The following is a 13,907-nucleotide window of genomic DNA, read 5'->3' as shown; positions in this document are numbered from 1 at the left end:
AAAAAAAAAAAAAAAAAGTTAACAGACCAGCTACAACTCTTAGGGCTGTATGGTGGCATGGCAATACGTTTTACCAAAGTATTGAAGTGATTAACAAATATACTACCCACCCCTTTTTTAGAAGTAGAAAAAATTATCTAAAAAGATCTATTGGCCACTGAAGATGGAAAAATAGGTCAGGAAGCAACTTATTATTAGCCTTATTACTACCATTGAAATGCAATCGAAACAATGAGTGTGGTCTACAGAGCGAGTTCCAGGACAGCCAGGGCTGCATAGAGAAACCCTGTCGGGCAATGTGTCATTTTATTATTATTAATTTAAGTTAGTAATTGTAGTAAAATTGGTGTCAACGCCATACAAATGTTTCCAACTTTGCTTCTGGGCATTTACTTCTAAGAATTCTAAAAAAAGTAGGAAAAGCTGAAAGCGGGTGTTTTACATGGTGTTCTGTGAAAGGATTAGACTGTTTCAAAAGCCAGCCAGAAATAATGATTTATTACTAATTAATAAATTAGTAATAAAATAATTGCTGCTCTTGCAGACCTGGAACTGAGTAGCCAGTTATGAGTTGTCACCTTGGTACTGGGATCGAAATCCATATCCTCTGCAAGAGTATCATCTACTGAGCCATCTCTCCGGCCCCTAAATTGTATTCTTTAAAATACACATATATGTTGATTCTTACTCAACATATAATATGGGGACAGGAGGAAAAAAAAAAAACAACAAAAGAAAACTCAGAAGTATTTAATCATAGCTTCCTTAACATTTTTCTGTTATTGTGGTTTTTCTCGACTTTCCATTCTTTTCACCTGGACCATGTGTCAATGCTAACCAGCAAATCAAATTATTCTCTACTAAAAACAAAAAGAAACTAGTGGGCAGGTTGGCACATGCCTGTACTCCCAGCACGTGGAGACGGAGGGTCCAGAGTTGTCCTGGTTATCAAGATTATCCTTAGCAACGGAGTGGGTTCAAGGCCAACCCCCCCCCCAAAAAATCAATTTTTAATGCAAAATAATAATTTTAGAGTGTAGCATAAATGTCTATGTGATATAATATATATAATATTTTAAATTGCGTGTGGAAAACCATGAGAGCAATAGGAATTTGGGCAAAAAAAATTACCCAGAATTCCCCTTTGTTTTTCAAATTGTTTATGATTGTAGTCTTTCTTACTCAGTAACATAAATAGCCAATTGTGTGATTGGAAGAAAAGGAGGACAGAGTGTGGGACTTTGGACCTTTGTGGGCGCTCTTGAAATTTGAGCTGATGGCCATAATTAGGAGGGAAGCCATAAAGTCGCTCAGAAGGTTCTGAGCTTTCTCGTTTGGATTTTTCTAAAATCTCTGTTCCTTTTCTGGGGCCTTTTCCTGACTTCTTCAGCTAACTGTCTGTAGAAAGGCTCCCTTTCCTCTGTTCAGATGTTTCTGTGAGATGTTTTCCACAACTAGCATTGGGTTGAGCAGATAGGGCTTTGAACTGGAGAACTTGAGGTCTGTTAGGGCTTCTTTAAGAAGGTTGATGCTTGTGACCCAAGGTCTGTGGAGAAGCAAGCTCCACTTCTGAAGGAGAGGACTGAAGAGGACCACAAACACTCAAATTCTGTGAGGCCTCTGGACAGCTTGGCATTCTGCTGATTTCAGGCCAGAGTGACCATCCAAGTTTGTTTTATAGAGAGAGAGAGAAAAAGCAAAAGTTATAGTTTAAGTATTCTTGGAGCATTTGTTTTAAATGAGTATGAAAAAGAGGCCTGAACCCTTTAACTGTGTAAAATTTTAAATTTATGTACAGTTTTTAAATAGAAATCAGACATGTCCTTTGAAAGTGACCTGGCATTTAAACAATGCTGCGGTGGTCTGGTTGAGGAAGAGCCCAGCTGTGTGTGGCTGAGGGCAGAGCCCTGAAAAGATGGACAGAGAAACTAAAAGGCAGCCACTGGGAAAAACACCCTCAGAACAGAAAAGGAGGATTGGTTTGCCTGTAGGATGGCTTAGGAAGAACAGAGTCAGCCAGGAGAAAGCCAGGAATGCCCTTCCCACGAGGCAAAGCAGCAGCTGAAAGAGGTTTCCATGTGAATGCAAGGCTCAAAGCAACTGCAATGGCCTTTGACAACCAAACCTGAAAATCACCAGAGCCTAGGGACTGAGTGCCCGACCTCCTTCTCAGAGTTTACCCTGGAGACATGTACTCTGATTTAGCTTGGGGAAAGGCTAACTTCAGCAAACCTGGTCAGCGCAGCACTCATTAACTGACCTGATGATAACTGTCAGTGTTAACACTCTGGTTGAATGCAGTGACTCACACCTAGAATCTCAGTACTTGAGAGGCTAGAGGAATGCCACAAGTTCAAGGCCAGGATGGGCCACTGTGATGACCTGTCTAAAGAAAAAAGTACCGGAAGAGAAGAACAAGAAGTATGGATCCCGTTGGGGAAGGATGAGGCGCTAGGTGGGAAGATTCAGTGGTAGGTGGCATCTGGACGGGGGTGGGCTCGATGCAGATGTAAGGGCAATGCCCTTCTTTTGAGGGATAATTTTGGATATACAGTCTCATATTTGAGCAGATTCAAAGGGCTGATGCAAGCTGGGCAAGGCAACACAGTAGAAGGTGTAGGCAAGAAGGCCAGGAGTTCAAATTAATACTTGGTTATATATCTTGGTCAAAGGCAGCCTGAACTGCTTGAAGCCCTACTATAAAACAAGGTTTACACAAATCCAGTGTGGTGGCACATACCTGTGATACAACTACCCAGGAGACTAAGGCAGAGGGATTGTAAGTTCAGAGCCATCCGAGACTACATAGCAAGACCCTGTCTCAAAACAGTAAAGGACTAATGCAAAAGGAAGCCACAATAGGTTTTTATTCTCCTTTAACTCAAATCCAAATTATGGACAAATTCATTTTTTAACGTTTTGCATATAAATTATGCACAGTGATGAGTTTCATGCACGTGCACACACTCCCACACACCCCATTATCCTCTAAAATATCCTGTAAATATTAGTAGCCTCCCTCCAGAAAACATCTCTTAAAGTAGAATGTTGGTCTCATGAGGACAGAAAGCACTTCTCAGATATGTTTATTACGCCCAGAACAACCCTCAGTATGCAGTATTGGATATCGTTAAGTGAATGTACAAAAGTCAGACAATAGACATATTCCGAGGAGACTTCTGCCTCCCAGTGAGCTAATTATAAAAGTCATAATTGCCCTTCGCCTCTTAGTCTACTCTGGTGTACCTTTAATGTGCTGTTTGGTCTTGATTTTGATGCTCCAGTCTCACATGGAACCTGAGGTCAGAACATCTGGTGGCAGTTAAAGAGTTGCTTACAACCCAGCACTCCCCTGGCTTCCCATCCCTGATCTTTCTGATCACTGTAGTCTTAATTACCAGCACTGCTATGTTTCTATTTCTAGTAATGACAGAAAGCAAGAGAACATGCACGTCTTTTAAACCAGCATGGCTATGCTGACAGGGAACAGAGTGGCAAATTTTAACCATAAGATGAAGAGTCCACAGTTTTATCTGAACAGCATTCACAGTTTCATTGAGGTCTGAGTTCAGAAGTCAAGAGTTATTAAAGCTGAGAGCATCCTGTAGTAGCTTTTGTTGTATCTCTGTTAGCTACCCACTCACATTTCAGACAGACCTAGCTGTAGAATACCCTTGTTGGTGTGCCAGTCCTATCAACCCAAACCTGTAATTTTGCAGCAGTCAAATATTACACACACACACACACACACACATACACACGTGACTGAATAAGACAGACTTCTCAGAGTACACTAAATTTTCTTTGTGAACCCGACAGAAGAGTTCTCCAGCGGCTGGAAGAGTGTATGTGCCTGTGGTCTGTGTACTGTTTTAACCCCTTTGATGCTGGACTCCGGGTTGCTCCTCCTCTTCCTCTACCTCCTCTTCTTCCTCCTCCTCCTCTCCCTCGATGCAGAGCCCGAGCTGGTGCACTAACCTGCAGTGTGTCTGGGCTTCTCTTCTCACCTCCTCTCTCCCCTTCTCTTTCCCTCTTGCTGTGGTGTGTCCAGAAAAGGAAGTCGAGTTCCAGCGTGCACCTAATGGTGAGCCTTGCCTGCCCACCCACCCTCCACTTCATGCTGCTTGTGCCCGCCTGCCAGCCATGCAGACCCATTCTGCCATGTGCGTGTGCATCACTCATCCTCACTGCATGTCTGTGCTGCCAGGCGGGGGGCCATTGCCCACGGTCACCAGTGGCCTTAGCAATGGGCACTGGAAGGTGTTATACGGCACCTCTTGCCGTGGAGGTTGAAGAGCCTCCCACATGCATTGTAGAGAGTAAAGCTGGTAGGGATTTGGGGAAAAGGCAGCAAGCACAGGGAGAGACTATCTACCACTCAGGAGATGTGAGCAGCTGCTTCCTGGGGCCCGAGGTTCAGTAGGCAGCTGTGTAATGAGAAGAACTAATGGTAGGTCGGCTTGTGGCTCTAAACCTTGTTGTCCTGTGAAAATCCCATTTTCCTGCTAGGTCCAGGGTTGTAGCCTGCCCACCCAGCCCTCAGGGGGAACAGCTACAGAGAGCATCTTTTCTCATGGAATGCTGGGCACAGGGAACCAGCAACCTAGTCATTATATCTACCATCCTTTATAACCAGAGGCGTGGCACTTGTCTTATCTTGGAGTGTTCTTCCCCTGCAAAGGTCTTAAGGTCAAACCGGGCTTTGTAGGCTGGGCACCCTTCTCCGGTCAGCCCCAACCAGGAAATCAGGAGAATTCTGCCCTCTGCTGTCTCAGGATAGGAACAGAAGATAGCAGTTGCTATGTTGTGTTTTGTTGGTGATGGGTTGCTGTTGCTGCTGTTGTTGTTGTTGTTGTTAACATGGGAACTTCTTTCCAGCCGGTAGAATTCAGTAGCATCTTTATAGTGCTTGATGTTGACTCAAGATTCCATGCCTAGCCCCGGTTTTAAGAGCTCTCAGCCACTGACAGCAGCTGAGGTTATATAACTTAGATCTCGCCCATGAGGCCTCTAGACAAGAGGTAGAAGAGTCTGGATGCATTCTGTGGAGAGAAGAAATGGCGTTCTGACCATCAGCACATCTTCACTTACACTCTGAATAGAGGCACGTTACGTTTGTCTCTGCCTGTGGAAGAAGTCACATTGTGACGCTGCTCCTTCGTAGCTGTAACTACACTGGGACCCAGGGAGACTGAGTTAAACTGCTCAAGAAATCTGAAGAGGCAGAGCGCACTGGTGTGGGTCCCTGCACTGGAGATTGGCCTTCTTCCTTCCTCTCCAGCCCCTCACACTCTTTCTTGGCTGTGTCACTCTGTAATGTTTGAAAAAGCAAGGAATATCCCTAGTGGTCGAGTTGCCGTTAGGAGTATTGGCTTGCTGGGTGGCTTGTCTTTCCTGGGAGCTGAGTGCTGGGACTGAGCCACAACCACCGCGGAGACTTGCCTGCCCTTCCCTGGGGCTGTGCCCTCACTTCCAGCTGCTCAAGTCCAGGACTTACCAGGTGGAAGGTGAACAGCAGGGAGATCCGTGGCTACATTTTATACCCATGTTGAATTCCACCCCAAAGGCCAGGCGCTCTTGCTCCTTTCCTTCCTCCTCTTCACATCAGGCTTCAGGCTGTTGTCTTGAGAGGGGAAGGAAATGCAGGTGTCGGGGAAAGGGCAACAGGGGAGCCAGAGTTCCCAGTTTTTATTCTGCTTTAAGTCACCACCTTTCCCACCTGTAATGTGGGAAGAAAATCCTGAATTTCTTTGCATCTGGTGTGATTCTGTAGTGACGTGGCACCTGGAGTAAGCAGAAATTTCTGAAGAGATGCTTCGGCCAGTCCTGCAGGGAGGATGCCTTCAGAGCTAGGTCTCTGGGGCTCCCCAAATTGTCCATCTCTCTAACCATTGCTCCCACCCACACAGTGTTACAGTTGCCACCTCAGGCCTGGCACCTCCGCGCCAGACTGGGGACAAGGGAGGTCTGGGAGTCAAACCTGAGCAATTTTGGTGACTCTAGAGAACTAAATCATGTTTTCTTGTCTCAGCCACAGAGCAACAACAAAAACAGTCTCGTAAGCCCAGCCCAAGAGCCTGCGCCCTTGCAGACGGCCATGGTACCTCTGACTACGGCTTCTCCGCCTCTGCCCCTGGCTGCCTCCTGCCCCCTTCCTCCTCCTCTTCTTGTCTTACCTTCTTGGACTCCTCAGCTTTGTCATTTCCCCATAGGGCAGACTGCTCTGTGTTGCCCCGCAGGCCCCTGCCCTTCATCCCCTGCTTGGCAATGTTCCATCCCGCATGGCAGAACCACTGCTCCTGCTCCTTTCGCTGTTGGGGGAAAGAGTGATCAAGGCTGCCAGTTAGGCCTCCCACCCCCAAGCCTGACCCCTAGTGGGTCTGCTGTGGGGGCCAGGGAGGGGGTGCTTTAAAAAGCACAGGGTAGGAGCTCTCTTGGTACCTAATCATTAGTTCTTAGAAGCTTACTTGTAAAACCTGCCTCGGCCTCTCCTTTGCATAGTTAAGAACAGGAGGGAGGACTGGGGTTCCCCAATCTCTCTCTGGTCCTGGAGAGCCCGTCTGTTCAGTCCTCTCTGGGTGCCTTCAGCAAGTACAGCTATTAGAGCTCTCACTGTTAGTGCTGGCTAGCTGGTGAGCTAGCAGGAAGGGAAGAGGGGGACAAATGAGCGTGCCTGCCATGACTTCTATTTCCTGTGGACCCTCTTGTTAGTTTGTGGTGCCATAGGGCCATCTAGGGAAGGCAGAGGAAGGTGAAATGGGCACCTCCCTGAGCTCAGCTTGCCAAAGGGGCATCCTAGGTCTTATTGGGAGACTGACTATCTTTTCTGCTTTCCCTGTGTCCCTGTCTTCTGTGCACCCCTTGATGAACACTGTTGGCAGGGCCTGACCTGTGCTCAGAATCCCACAGCTCTTCTTGTATATTTGCTCCATGGGGCTCCAATCTAGGAAGAACTCTCAGACCCAACAAACTTCAAGTACAGAGGCCCCTGTCCTCTCAGCTTCCTGAGAGCCTTCCTCTTCCAAGCTTCTCCTTACCAGCCAGTGCTGTCAACTAAGTCCAGGGGTTCCTACCTCTCTGGGACCCTAGTTGAGCCAGTATATATTTTTCTTGTAGGGATGGCTGGTGGGCAGGCCTCAGTGGTCATCATAGGGTCTCTAAGGGTACTATGTAAGGGTGTGGGGATCTCTCAGGGGAGAGCTTAAGTCCCCAAATCAGGAGGATAATTTTTATCTTCTCTCACAGGAACCGCAGACCACCGTGGTACATAATGCTACAGATGGGATCAAGGTGAGCACCCACCAAATCTGCTTCACTTTCTCACTCAGCAGAAAACAACTGGACTGAGTGTCTGGGGTCTGAGAGGTGTGTGGCTGTTACAAGCAGGCTGCTCCCCAAAACAGAGGCGTTTGTGGAGTCCAGGGCTGTTAGTCTAACCAAATTAACAAGTTCTGGGTTCAGCCAGAGACCTTGCCTCAGTAAGCAGAGTGGAGAACAATTGAAGGAAACAACAAACAGTACCAGTCTCTGACCTCCATACATGCACTCACACCCACACACACATGCACACCACACACCATGCACACCACACACCATGCATGCTTACACCCATACATACATACATACACCATATATACTTGCACCCCACACACTGTATATGCTCTCACACCCATACATACATGCACACCGTACACACACTCCAAAAAAGCAAGAATATAGCCAGACCTTGCAATATTCTCTTTAGTATAATTTCCCACTCCTGAATTTTTACTAGCATTACTAAATGTCGTAGCTCTGCTTTATAAAGAGGACAATACAATTTTCATTGGGGGTGGGGGATGGAGGGCAAGACCCAGTGGATAACATACCAATAATCAAAATAGATAAAATCTAGTAGTGATAAGTGCCCTGAAGGAAGTGGTACAAAGTAAAGAGAGTGGACAGGGCCTTTAATTAAGCGGTCAGGGAATGGCCTCTTAGGAAGGGATATCTGAGCTAGAAATGGACACCAGTGGGAAGGAGGCAGACAGGCAGGCTGCCAGCAGAGGACACTCACTGCAAGTGCAGAGACTTGGCCTGCACTTGGCCTGAAAGAACCAAGTGGGTCTGCACTCAGAGAGCCTAAGGGGTGGAGTCAAGAAGTTGGAGAAGCAGGCAGAGTTTTCAGTCTAGCTTACTTTGTGCATGGGTGGGGGCATGGTGGTGTTTTGTTTGCTTCAAGACAGGGTTTCTCCATACTCTCTAGCTGTCCTAGAACTCACTATGTAGACCAAGCTAACCTTGAATTGACAGAGATCTGCCTGCCTCTACCTCCTGATTGTTGGGATAAAAGGTTTGCACCACCTGTGCCTGGCAATTTATTCCTGCAACAAAAAGAACCTAGTTTTTATCAAGTGAGAAATAAAATCCAGTTGTATTTTATAAGTTCAGTGTGACCACATTATAGAGAGTGGTAGTGAGGGGAGCTGGGAGTTTGTAGCTAGCTATCATCTTGGACACATTGTAGCTAGAGATCAGCTTGGATACATTGTAGCTAGCTATATATAGCTGACGTGAAGAGCTGGGATTTATGTTAAAGGCACAATGCTGAATTTTGGGGAGGTTTTTTGTTTGTTTTGTTTGTTTGTTTGTTTTTGGTTTTTCAAGACAGGGTTTCTCTGTATAGCCCTGGCTATCCTGGAACTCACTTTGTAGACCAGGCTGGCCTCGAACTCAGAAATCAGCCTGCCTCTGCCTCCCAAGTGCTGGGATTAAAGGCGTGTGCCACCACGCCCGGCTGATATTTTAATTTTTAAAAATTGGATTTAAATTTTTAATTATTTGGATTTTAATTTTGGGCTGATAGGGATATAAGAGAAAGAGAAGAATGAAGGATGGCCAAAGCTTTAGCATGAATGACCAGGCAATGCCTTTTCCTGATGGACATGAAAAGTTTTCCAGTTAAGGAGCAAGGGTGGAGAACTTCTCCGATGGCTCTAGGCACTCTTGTAGGAAACCACTTGTTCCTGTTCCTCTGAGCTTCCAAGGGCTGATCACATACGTATTCTCTTCGGCTCACAGGGCTCCACAGAGAGCTGTAACACCACTACAGAAGATGAAGATCTCAAAGGTAGGTGCTGGCCCTTGGAGGGGAAGGGACCCCCCCCCACATGACCTAGGTACCTCAGCATTGATGGGGCATCTGTCTTTTCTGTCCCTGGAACTGGGATTGGTACCTCCTTAAACTATAGGAGGGGTTAACCTAAAAGCTACTCTCCATGCACTGAGATAGGAGATTCTTGTCTGGTGCTAGCAGACCAAGCAAAAACAGGCTTCTTCTTTACCAAAGTCTAGAATAGCCAAATTAGCTGTTTCCAGGGCCAGAGCTTAGAGAGCTGTTCCTGTTGTTGATAATGATGTAGCATCCCAGAACGGAGGCATCTTTAGAAATAGGTCCTGGTTTTCCCAAGACCAAGGTATGTCTTAGGATGTAGAACTTTGAGTTTTAATATGAGAACAAAGGGTTGTGGTTTAAGTCAATGGTCAATGATAGAACACCTGACTGGCTGTGCACCTCTCCCCTCAAAAAAAAAAAAAAGAAAGAAAAGAAAAGACAAAACCAAAAACCCCAAGGACAGCCCCAGGTTGACTGGGATGAGTTGGCCACTCGGGCCAGGAGTGCTAGAATTGGAGCTTACCTGTTGTCTGAAGCCACATTCATCTGCCTTTGCAGGCCGGTGGTGACCACTAGCCTAAACTTGGGGCTGGCCAGGATGCCGGGGGCTGTAAGGAGCATGGAGGCCAAACCAGGGCCTCTGTCCTCCTGTTCTTTGGGTTAGCCTCTTGGAATTTCTGCCTATGCTTTCAATAAGCGACCTTGTGCTAGGCCATCAGAAAAGATAGGATGTAGGGCAGCACCATATCGTTGGGAGCCAAAAACATGGAAAGCATACATATAAGTCAGTGCGAGCAGTGCTTTCAGGGCTGCTGGGAGTGAGGTCAGAGCCGTCTGATGCCGACAGAGTAAGAGGTGTCTACACTGCTGGACTTGTGGCCTGATGGCCTAGCCCCTCTTGGATGTCTTATCTGGGAGCAGGGGTCCTTGTATAGTTGTTTTAAGGCTCCTTTGAAAGCTACAAGCCTAGATCTGCTCACCTTTGTAGCGTTCCCAGACGGGAGGCCTCTCTGGCAGAGGTAGCTGAGTGGGATGTGGTCCAGTGTCCACAGCAGCCCCAGGCCTCACCTCGCCCCGGCTCTGCAGTGCCAGTGGCTTGGGTCCTGTCCGGCTTGCTCGCTCACCTGCCTTATTCTGTTTGTTTTGGCTGCTCTGCCTTGCCCTGCCCTGCCCTGGCTGGCTAGCTGCCCCGCTCCGCACTGGGAATGGCAGCTTGGTGCCTGAAGGACGGAGCCCCCGGGACAGAACAGCCCCCTCTGCAGGCATGCAGCCCCAGCCTTCTCTCTGCTCCTCAGCCAGTAAGTGTGAGGGAGGCACATTCTGGCTTCCAACTCCCTGGCTCTTCCTGAAGCCCCTCAGGGATTTCCCCCAAGAGCAGTCAGCCCAGCCCAGCCGCCTGTCAGTCAGCTTTAGGGGCGTGGTGTCTGCCAGGGGCGGGGCCTGCTGGAGGCACTAGTCCCAGGCAGCTCTGAATTTGGAGACCAGAAAAGAGAAGAGTGGGTGGGAAACCACGGTGTGGAAGTGGGACATAGAAAGCCACTGGGATGTGTAGCAGGCTTTGATTTGACAACAGCCAGGAAGAATGATGAGAAGTCAGGTCCATGAGGTGGGAATAGGGCAAGGGTACATTGCAACAGCCTAGGAATTGTGTTGGGGTTTAGAGTTTTCTGTGGCTCAGCCATCTTAAGAGCATTGGCTCTGAATGAGACAGCCCTGATTTTGAATCTTAGCTAAGTGTGGTGGTACACAGTTATACTCCTAGCACTCAGGCGCCTGAGGCTGAAGCCTAAGGATCTCCATTTTGTTCAGGGCCAGTCTATAACTACACAGTGAGACCTGTCCCCAAAGGAAACATAAATCCCAGCTATGCTACTTTCAAAAGTCTGTCAAGTGCCTTAGCTTCCAAGAGCTTCAGTTTCCTTATCTGTTAGGGGTGGTGGTGGTGAGGGGGTCCCCACCTCAAGCACAGTAGTAGCTGCCATGGTTCCTGAGATTCAGGTTTATGTCTGTAGTTCTTTCTGTGTTAAAGTCACCTCTCTTGGTTTCGTTGCCCCACACTGTCTATCCTAAATCCAATCTTCATCACCCACAGGACCCAAGTCAGGTCCTCCAGGTAAATTTGATGGAACTCATAGGGAAGTGTTGTGTAGACATACCTGCTTGCTTCTCTAGACACAGGACAGAGCTTATCCCCCTAAGCCCCTGCTTATCCATTCAGGCTGCCCGCCTGTCAATGGTCTCTGTGGAAGTCCCTCCTGGCTTCACCTTTAGCTATGCTGCCCCCACCCCCATACTGCCCTCAGCTGTGCTGGCCCAGCTACGTCATGCTGGTACTGTTCTAATGCTCACATTTGTCTGTCTTGCAGCCTCTTGCAGCCTCTTGCGCCTGTGAGGAAAGGCTTGTGGCCTGGACCAGCCTGGGGCTCCAGTTACAGTTAGGGTTAGCCTGAACTCAGCCCAAGCTCACCCTACGTTAGAGACACCCCCTGCTAATAGTGGCTCTCGTTCTGTAAGTGAGCTAACCCTGAGAGCAAAGATGTCACCACACGCCCCTTGGGTAGGGAAGGAGGGTATACCTACCTCTCAGTCTTGTCTTGATTTTCTATAGGAACACATCCTGAGGTGAGAGCTGGGATAGGTTTCTAGTCTCTCATGAAGCTTATTCATGAGATGAGAGAAGCTGTCAAAGGTTTCCAAGTCCCAAGATCCCTGATCCCAGAAAAGCCTCATGGGAGAGATGTGTTAGAAAAAGATCCACACAGCAAACCTAGCTCTCTGGTCATCCTTTTGAAACTTTATCTCTAGGTTGATTTTGTTCTCAGGCAGACTAAGCTCTGGACTACTGAATAAGGGCTACAAGTGCAGTAATTTTTGCAGCCTGAATGAGCCCTTTCTGGTGTAAGAAGTGGTTAAGAGACAGAGAACAGCCGTATCTAGAGTTGCTAACCCTGCTAATACACAGACTCTGACTAGAGGGAGGGTTAATGACATCACAGGCTCCTCAGCTGCTAAACAATTAGATGTTTTCTGCAACCTGGTTGTTGATGGAGAGGAGGCAAAGGTCACAGGTCCATAAGTACTGGGGGGGCATAGGAAGGAGGCAGTCCTTAACTCTTCAGATGCCAAAGAGGGGGCGAGAAGGGTGGGCTTACTCCTCCTACACAGGGCCTTAAAAGACAGAGAAGGAGGACGTCTTTGACAAAGATCACAAGGGATCCCTGAAGGACAGAGGAGGGCTCTTTTGCCCCTTGGGAAGTTGCCCAGCAGGTAAATTGGTGGATTTTTCCTCCCAACAGTGAGAAAACAAGAAATCATTAAGATCACAGAACAACTGATCGAAGCCATCAACAATGGGGACTTTGAGGCCTACACGTGAGTAAAAACCCATAGCCCTCAGATTTTCTCCCAAGTCTACCTCTATTTCCCAAAAAAAAGTATCTCTGATCCTGTGGCAAGTGCAGTCTGGACCTTAATCCCTGTCTGAATCAAACCCTGCGTCCACAGGCTCGCTCGCTCGCTCGGATTCCTTCTAGGTAGACTCCCCACAACTGAGCCTGCCTGCCTGCCTGCCCTGTCATCCTGACTCTGGGTGGGAGAGGAGGACTGCTAATGGCTCTGCAGTCAAACCTGAAGAGCCTTATCTTGTCAGCTGTAGCTCAACCCAACTGATGAACAAGACCTGTAGTCCCATAGAGGCCTGGCAGGCTGTTTTTACCCTCCACCCCACCCTCGGCCCTCTTTTCTGCAGGAAGATTTGTGACCCAGGCCTCACTTCCTTTGAGCCAGAAGCCCTTGGTAACCTCGTGGAAGGAATGGATTTCCATAAGTTTTACTTTGAGAATCGTGAGTGGGTTCGTGCTGCTGATAAACTCCTGCCTGCCCCTCTACCCCTGCCTCTGTCCCTACCCACCCTTTACCCTAGTTACCTCTCTTTGCCTTATCTGACCTCCCCACTGCATCCTGCTCTGTTCGCTCGCTTCCTTATGCCCTGCTGGCTTTTAACTGGCTCTGCTCAAAAGCTGAGTGCCCGTTCACTTGGCAGCTGTATCAGGCGCTGGTGAGCATCACCGTTAGGGTCACTGTATTTCTTTAAGCAGCACCTGTCTCCAAGACAGACTGTAAACTCTTCAAGATTAATTCAAGATGATCTCAGCAAGTAGTAATGAAGGTCTGTGTCTGCAGGGTTCACAATCAAGGAAATTGTAAACAGGATAAGAATGTGTAAGCCAGTAACAGAGCAGTAATGGTGAGCTGTGAGGTCAGATTGTGGCAAGGATGCCCTGGACATGGAGGGAGCCGAGCATCTGGATAGGGGAGGTCTATAAGCTCCTGCAAGTGCCAGAACGGAATCATCACGCCCTCCATCTCTACCCTCATTCTTCAGTTTCCCTTCTTCTTGTCCACTTTATCCCTGGTGTCTCTGTTCTGCCCTGGGTTTTATGTTGTGGCTCTTTCCCCCACTGACTCTGTGCATGTGACTGTCCCACACTGTAGCTGCCTCCGTAATCCCTTAGCTATCTAAGTAATGCTAGTAGTCAGGGCAGTGTTTATCTTAGTTCCAGGGGAGGCCTCTTGCAGCCACTGTAGGACTGGAGTGAACTAAAGGGAGTCAGACATATGCTGAAGTGCCAGTCCAGCTCCAGAGAACCCTGGGAACTTGGGGCGGGGGGATCCTGAGCTGGGAGCTTTGGAGATTTCAAACTTTGATGTGCCTTTTCTTTTTAAGTCACAAATTGATTTTTTTTTTTTTTTT

The 13,907-nt window shown here is 47.8% G+C and overlaps 1 protein-coding gene across 16 annotated transcripts in view; it reads left to right on the top strand.

Moving 5' to 3' along the window:
- Positions 1 to 13,907, top strand: part of Camk2g (calcium/calmodulin dependent protein kinase II gamma) — a 59,477-nt gene that overhangs the window by 42,296 nt on the left and 3,274 nt on the right. For 2 of the 16 annotated variants that reach the window (XM_029468800.1, XM_029468797.1), the window contains 7 exons: positions 4,052 to 4,084; positions 6,032 to 6,100; positions 7,246 to 7,290; positions 9,061 to 9,109; positions 10,339 to 10,452; positions 12,451 to 12,526; positions 12,903 to 12,997. In XM_029468800.1, the coding sequence (XP_029324660.1) occupies positions 4,052 to 4,084; positions 6,032 to 6,100; positions 7,246 to 7,290; positions 9,061 to 9,109; positions 10,339 to 10,452; positions 12,451 to 12,526; positions 12,903 to 12,997 (481 nt within the window). The remainder of the gene's footprint in view (positions 1 to 4,051; positions 4,085 to 6,031; positions 6,101 to 7,245; positions 7,291 to 9,060; positions 9,110 to 10,338; positions 10,453 to 12,450; positions 12,527 to 12,902; positions 12,998 to 13,907) is intronic. The other 14 variants (XM_029468806.1, XM_029468803.1, XM_021182527.1 and 11 more) reach the window with 7 other exon arrangements.

Source organism: Mus caroli, chromosome 14 (assembly GCF_900094665.2).
Source record: "Mus caroli chromosome 14, CAROLI_EIJ_v1.1, whole genome shotgun sequence".
NCBI classification, from domain to species: domain Eukaryota; kingdom Metazoa; phylum Chordata; class Mammalia; order Rodentia; family Muridae; genus Mus; species Mus caroli.
Note: the sequence above shows the minus strand (reverse complement) of the source record. Positions and strands in the feature narration are given on the sequence as shown.